Genomic DNA, 8,248 nt, shown 5'->3' on the forward strand with positions numbered 1-8,248 from the left:
CCTCCTGTTGCCAGAAGTCACGAGCCTCCAGCCTTCTCCATCGCCATCCTTGGAGACCCTTCTCCATCATTCCCTTCCTCGCCTCGTGTGGCTCAGGCACCCCTTTTTCCATGAGGAAATCTGACGATCTCCTCTTCCTTTTCCCTGACGGTGCAGCACGGGCTCAGCTCTTCCTCCAGCACCTTCGCCTGCCACCTCAGCGCCTTGCCCAGAGCGCGTCTCCCACAGCGGAGCCCGCAACCTCCCTCCGTCCCTGCCCTGCCCTGCCCCGCCGCGCCACGGCCGTACCGCAAATGGCGGCCGCGCGGTGGCGCTGCCGGCGCCCATCTCGCGAGAGCCGCCGCCCGCCACGGCGCCGCGCCGCGCCGCCCCCGCGGCAAATGGCGGCCGCGCCGCGGTGCTCGCGAGGCGACGCTCGCCTCGACCCTCCCCGCCCGGCTCGACGAAGACACGCCGTGAAGGTGTTGAGCCGCTCGCTGTAGAAAGCCGCAGTGAGGGGACAACCCTCGGCCCCGTGCGTGGCTGCACTGGGTCGCAAGTCTCTGGCGGGCCCTTCCCGGCCGTGCGGCGTCGCCTCGCGGAGGCGTTTCCCGCCCGCGGTGAGGTAACGGGCGCCCGGCGGTACCACCCTCCCCGCGGGGTCGCTGGCGGCGGCGCAAGGGGTACCTCAGCCTCGAGGTTTGCAGCCTGCGGTCCTCCGCCGCCCTGAGAGACCCTTGAAAGTTAACTCAGAAATGCGAGGTCGCTGCTGGAAAGCTTAAATTCTCCGCACCGAGGTGGTCAGCACCTCTCCCTCGAGGCACCCCGAAAGAAAAAGGATGGAAAACCATCCTTTCCCCTGTTGGCCTCTCCAGAGCTTGCCTACCGTGCCAGGGCACCGCCTTGTCCATCCTCAAGCCAAAGAGGAAGAAAAAAACAGGACGTTTCCGAAAGGTACCTAACTTCCATTGACTTCCAGCAAGGAGAAAATGTAAAATGTCATCTTTGAAAATCTCCTCTGCAATGATTTGCTCAGGGTCATATGCCAAAACTGCAGAAAGCAAAAGCCCTTTGAACCAAGCCCTAATAGAATTATAATTAAAACTCAAACCTTTTTTCCAGAATTGTTCCTCAGAATTAGGTTCACATAACTAGACTACACTTTTCAAACAATCTCATTTTGACTATGTTCTGGGGCAATTTCTGCTCGCTGGCCCTATAGCCTGTCTGACCTGGCTTTCACAAAGTCTCAGGTTAGTCAGCAGGAAAATGTTTGTGTGATTCACTGTATTTCTTGCACATCACAAATGGCTATGATATCCAGTGCAGCCTAATACCTCCAGAGAAAGGAAAAAATAGCATCTTAAACAAAATACTCAGCATTTTCTCAGCCATTCATTATTCAGTAATAATTTTCTATTCTTTCTGAAAATGAATTTCTGACAACTCAGTTATATATTTAATTATTCAAAATATACAATTCATTTAAAAGTGGAATTCTAGTTTAAACAACTCTGGAAAAGGCTAAGATGCTTTAAAATTACACCTGAAGCTGTTGTTCCTCTTTTAAATTTCCACTATGAATATCTAAGGAGGAACCACTGTAGCAGAACCATCTCAGTCAATCCTAGGGATGTGGTTACAGGAGGGTATTCATTTAAAATAAAAAAAAAAGAAACGAAACAGAGCTGTGTAGACAGAAAACGCAATGTAATTCCAACATCAATAAATAAGCATTGACAGCCATTAAAAAAGAAATTATGATTAGCTAATAGAAGAAAACATAATTATGGAAGTTGGCCTGAATGTAATACATTTTGTTACACTATTAAAGCCAATAATGCTCAGGAAGTGTAATGATGATCACAAGTAATTTGGTAATAGGAAACTTAATGAAGAACTAATGTCCTTATAACTAGGTTGCATAATGCCTGTTAAAGTGGACTTTATGAACAGTAACATTTATTTCCCAAAACACATTTAACTCAATAGCAAACCATTAAACTTTACTTCCTTGGTTATTTGAAATTCATATAGTCAGTATTTAGGGCTCAATGCTGTAATACTGCCTGAAATCCATAATCCGTTGAATTTAGTATGGAAATAAGAGTTATAGGACAATGTCAACATTTGCATTCTCTCTTTTCCTCAAACATGCACTGAGCAATTTATTGTAATCACTTATGTATTTCACAATGTGCTATTTAATTTCAAAATAATCATAATGTAACAAGTAAGACTATACTGTCTATTAACCTGGTATACTCCTTTAATAGCAAAGTCATTCCAGTGGCACTCGCTCATAATAACAAACTCTAGTTTTCCTAGTTCTTGGGGATTCATTTAATCAAGTTGCAGAGACTACACAATTAAGCATAGAACTGTGAGCTTAAATGACCTGTGGTCAAATTAATCCCTGATGAAACTCCATTAACATCTACAGGTTTAAATCCAGCTCCATCTCTGCAGTTTGTAAGGCTAAATACAGTATTGCTTGGCTGTACATTGGTGGCACAAAACTACTATATTTCTGCATTGCAGCGGGCACAGACATAGAGGCTAGCCTGAAAAGTGGCATCCAAAGTCCTCCTCTCTAGTATGGATTGGATGACAGAGGGCAAGCCAGGAGGGAAAAGAGAAGGCCCACTGCAGCTATAATTAAGCAGAGGCGTAACCACAAAACCTTGTGATGGGTTGTGGAATGGTCACAATCCTTATTTAAACAGAGAGACTATGACAGGAAGCGGAGAGGTTTTGCTCCTCTGATAGCAACTATATATATTTTTTAACTGATGAAACCAAATAATGAATATCTAAACATACCCTACACCCTAAATTTCAGAGACCAAACAGCAAGAAACTATCTCTGTTCATGCGCAACATTCACAGGGCAGTAAACAAATATTTCTACTCTGAGATTTTCTTCTTACCTCCACAACTTCCTCATATTCTTCCTCCTCCATTTTCAGAGTATTCTGCCTCTCACCCACTCACTGGTCATGTAACAGAGGAAAGTGTGAATATATAGTATTAGCCCAAGAGTGAAAGTATAATGAAAAGCTACTGGTCAAGTTCACCGTATGCTTGGGTCACAGTTAGTAACTAGCAAGATTGTTACTTTGTTTTATTGGCTAATCAGTAGCAGAACTTGAAAAACTGAGAGAACTCAATTTGTGATCTAACATTACTTTGTTTCTGATTATTACTGGAAACTGTTGGATTAAGTTTCAAGCATTCTGATACAAATTACAGTTTTGGACAAATATTTTATTCTGATAATTATAACACCAATACTGGAATTCAATGAAAATTGAAAAAAAAAATCAGAGGAAGAGATTTGTTGAAGTATAATTTGATATCTTTTCATTATAACAAAGTTATTTGAAGAATTTTCCTTTTCTCTGGGACTATTCTATACTACTTCATTATGTTTTAAAACTCCTGTTAGAATGGGAACTTTATCAGTATATTCTACTATATCCACTCGCACATAAAAACATAATGTAAGAAAAAAAGTACATATATTTTTTAAGTGACCTTAGGTTCTTCTCTTCCCAGCATTAGCCTGTACAGGTGCTCTGGGGCTTTATTTTAGCTCTTGTGGCTTTTTTATGTGTATTATTTCAGACCTGGAAAATATGAAAATCCGTACAGTTTGGCTGAACTACAAAGTACAGATTACTATCAAAACCTTTAAACAAATTAATTAATACAGTGATTTTGCTATGAGGCAAAGTCATAATTTTCCACCAGAGAATGCAGCCTGTTTCTAATGTTGGTAGGAGATGAGGTTTTGGAACAGCTGTTCCTGAGTCCAAAGATATTTGCCATGTAAGTTAATACTAACAAATGACTGGGTGGTTTTGTTTAGCTGGCTAAACTGCAATTCCTTCTGAAGCAAGTGAAGACTAGTAATGCAGGTTAAATATAGGAACATAGAATACTGTCCCTTTTTAGTGCCAATGATGTGTTGAGAAAAATTACAAGAAACTGGTTTTGTTAAACCAGAATTTAACTATTAAAATAAATAGTTACTCAATTAACAAACAGCAAGGCAGGTGAAAAAGTAGGCCAACATTTATGCACAAATTCCAGAAGTAGGGACTTGCACAAAAGGAACCTCTCTGTAGAAGCTGTCATTATTATAACCTTCAGTTGCACTTCCAAAATACAGTTCCACATCCTTTCCTTTTACTAGCAACTAGCCAGCTATCCAGTCAGACAGAACATCTGACCTCCATGGACAAGGAGCAACTTGTACTCTCAAAAAACTACAGAATTAGGAAATAGCTCCAGATCCTATTCTGAAGAAAAAAAACCACAAGTATAATTAAATGATCTTACCAGCAACCAGTAAATATCCTTAGGAGCAAAGCCTCTCCAGTCTGCCCTCCTGGCAATGCTGGGTGAGAGCAAGCCTGATGCATCAGCTCCTAATTACTCATGTGGCCAGCACAGCCAATCTGGCTCCAGCGCGCTCGGGTTTCAGCCCTAAATATACTTGGTGACCCTGGGGGAGGCCACCTGTTCCCAGCACCATGAAGAAAAAGGGAGCAGGGCACTCCTGTACTCCTGAGGAAATCCAAAACATACCACAGCTTGACTAAATTTCATCAGATCTCTACTGAAATGGATCCCTGAGCAAATACAAGGGAGTGTTCAAATGGAAAAAACATGCACATTTTTTTCTGTCAGAGCTGATAATTGTAATGAATTTGAATAGATAGAGCCTATTTCATTCCTAAACTGGAATTCAAGAATTTCTAAATTTCAGAGAAAGGAGAGCGTCTAGACTTTGAACTGAACTTTCAGTCTAAATCTATCTTGAATTTCATTCCTTAAGTACTACTAAAGTGCTTTATCAGTTTAAGTGGATGGAAATCATGTGTCAATAGTTTTATGATTTCTTTATTCACCTCAGATTCTGAAATGTTACATAGCTGAACATATTGACACACAAATATGTGAAAACTGACTATTTGCAAGGAAAAACTAGAAACATACGGATGAATGCGTAAATAAAAATGCAAATAACAGCCAACAAGTCCTGTGGAGAAAGACTAAGGATACATGATAAACGGATTAAGTAACAGTGGAGCAATTTTGATACATGCAGCATTTTGGAAAGTCAAGAAATAAATTATATGATGTATGCAGTAGAATGACAGAGATGATAACAGAAGAGACCTCTTAGGTCATCTGTCCACTCTCAATTTAGGATTGCTTTAGTTCTTCAAGGAGACACATTTAAAAGCCAATACCAACAATGATCTCTTCTTATATTACTGTATCACATAATTTAATAGATGATTGTCAGGAGCCCTGGAGAGACACCTTCTTGTTCCTTAACTTTTTCCAGTATTTAATATTTATATCCAGTTGAAATATCATATGTCATTCACTACTGCCAAGGATTTTATACCCTTCACAGAGCTGTAGATCCTTCCTTTTCCCCTTTAGCCAAGCTATATGCATTCAATTATTCAACATTTTGCTTTACTAGGCAATCCTTCCTCCTTTTAATCTTATTTCTGTTTATTTGAACTCCCTCAGTTTCTTGACATTTATCAAAGATGTCCAGAAATGAATGTAGCATGTTGATGGACAGCAATGTCAGCTTAATCTTCTGCTCTCCAATCCAGTTCCTCTCTGTGTGCATCCTAAAAATAACTCATGGGGTCATTTTTCTCTGAAGTACTGCTTTTCAGTGGATTGGATGCGTAATGTGACATCTAGGTAAATGATGACAAATCTTTTTATAGTGAAGGGGCAATTTTTTATTAAATATGTAATTCATTATATTTGTTTCCAAATCTCTGTTGATGCCAAAATTAGTGCTGTGGCCAGCAACTCACCATTCCTCTGCTTGATTCTTTTCAGCAAGTCTGGATTCATGGCCTCTTTTTCAGACTTGACAGTTGTACTTTACTTTGCTTTTACTGTAAATGTCATTGCCCCATAGTCACTGCTACAAGATTAGATGTTATTGCCTCATTCCAATCACCTGATCTAAATCAAGTTAATCACAGCATCAGAAGCTTGTATCCCTCTATCCTGCTTGTTGTTTTGACAATATTAGCAGGTATTTTCAAACAGGATGTCATTTTCTGTACAGTTCTCTCTCAAGTTCCTGCAAATAATCTCTCTCTTAGTGATATAGTCTACAACTCCTAGGTTACTAGTGCATCACCTTCAGATTCTATTACTGTGCTGTTTAACATAGCTTATTTAGGCAGATACTATACAAGGCCAAAATTACATGCAAGCTGCAAGTATTACCTTTTCTGCCACTGAAACACAGCCACCTTGGTGTTTAGGAGCAGAAAATTCAGGACAGGAAAGGAAGCACAAAATAGCCAATCAAAATTACAGGAAGAATTTGAGAAGCAAAAGTTATTACTAAAACTGAAAAGTGGACAGAACATAATATTTATGTTCTGACAGGCCTCAGAACATGAAGAGGGCAAAAGAGTGCTCTCAAGTCACCTAGAGCTGTCAGCATATCCTTTCTTTTCTTACATTCTTACATCCTTACATTTTGTCCCTTTACTCATTCAGTTCCAAATCTCAAGGAACAACTATGACAAAACTATCACTGTTAGCTTTGTTTCTGTTTACAACTGAAAAAAATCACTGCATTTTCTATGATTTCCACCCAAGTCCACAACAGTTCTTTTTTGCTCAAAATTTAACATTCATTTGCTTAAGTGGTTTTATCTACATACAGCAGACAAATAAGTGGATATTTACACACACACACGCCTACATATAGATTAATTATTTATATATGTATATATAATACATATACAGAGGGAAACATGTCTACACACATGTCTTTACATTAGTTTTCACTGTGGAAATTAACTACTATGCTAGTTGTACATCTCATGTCATTCACTTCTCAGGACCATTAAATGCCAGTGATACATATTCATACCAGAATATCAACAAGCAGTGCATGAGAAGGCAGAACATGCATGAGGTAAATGGGGAATAATAACAGTTAATATTCTGGGTTTTTTATTGCTTTCAGTCATTGTGAAAATTTGTGTCTGTGACTAAGAAAAGTAATTTTTTCAAATCACTCTTAGCTGAGAATACCAATCTGATTTTCCAGGAGACAAATGTTTCAAAGGCACTAGGAAAATTCTGCTGATAGACCTGCCTGGCAGGTCTGATACAGGTTAACACACCAGATCAGACTGCTGTATCTATGGTACATAAGTATGCATATGCTCAGCAGTTTTGAAGAAAAAAGATAGAACGGTACAAGATGACTATGCCGGAGAAAGATGTTGTTTTGCATTTAAATGGTCCAAAATTTTAAAGCAGAAAATATTTTCTTGTACTCAACTTTTTTGAAATATTAAGTTCAATCAATCCCACCTATCAAATACTAACCATTGTGACAGGGCAAAGAAAGGAAGAAACATGGCACCAGACACCAGCTATATTTTCCATAGGCTCATGTAATCATTTATCTGATGGGAAGATATCATAAAATGTTTTCTGAATGCAGTATTTTGCTGTGACATCAAATTAAAACAAGGAAAGCTGAGAGCTTTATCATGGGATTCCTTCTCCTGATTTATTTAGTAGGTGTATAATTCAAAAACTATGAAACAACTCCCTAAATACACTCACTCCCCTTACTCACAGAGCATTCACATACAAAAACTCACTATTTTTTTCAGAACCTCTTTTAGAGCCTTTGCAAGTTCCTTTTGGGGAAGGCAGTCTTCTACCTATGAAAAATCTGTAATCTAATCCTGGAGCCTGACCAACATAGAGGACAAAATACAGAGGATTAATGTAGAAGGACAGAAGGGTAACTGAACTGTAAGCTGCACCTTGTCCCCCTTACCCCCGCCCTCCCCAAGATGGAACTGTGACAGAAATTCTAGTTTTCTACATGCCTTCCCCCCCAAAAAATTGCATATTGTCTTGATTATTCATTTCTGTGTATTTCTTTTATAGCACGTAACTCTTTGGATTCTAAGACAGAGTCTGGCAGAATTTTAAGTAGCTAAGGCCAGATCCCACATCATGAAACCCAGGGACAGTTAGACTTGAGAGATGCTCTCTCTATCCTTCCATCTATTTGATGGAAAATTACACAGGAAATCTGTAGTGCCAGAGGTTACACTGGGTTCTCTGACTCTTGCCTTTTGTCTGGAGAGACTTACTGACAGCATGGTTGCTATTTTTAATTTTTAACCTCCTGAGGAAATCAGTGGACAACCCAGACTTAACAAATATTAACCCAGAC

At 39.6% G+C, this 8,248-nt stretch overlaps 1 protein-coding gene across 1 annotated transcript in view; it reads right to left on the reverse strand.

Annotated features, from left to right (window-relative positions):
* Window positions 1-2,942, reverse strand: part of NEB (nebulin) — a 146,712-nt gene extending 143,770 nt beyond the window's left edge. Inside the window, exon 1 of the mRNA XM_067298601.1 lies at window positions 2,910-2,942. Within this exon, the coding sequence (XP_067154702.1) occupies window positions 2,910-2,942 (33 nt within the window). The remainder of the gene's footprint in view (window positions 1-2,909) is intronic.
* Window positions 2,943-8,248: the final 5,306 nt, after the last annotated feature.

This window comes from Apteryx mantelli, chromosome 6 (genome assembly GCF_036417845.1).
Source record: "Apteryx mantelli isolate bAptMan1 chromosome 6, bAptMan1.hap1, whole genome shotgun sequence".
NCBI classification, from domain to species: Eukaryota; Metazoa; Chordata; class Aves; order Apterygiformes; family Apterygidae; genus Apteryx; species Apteryx mantelli.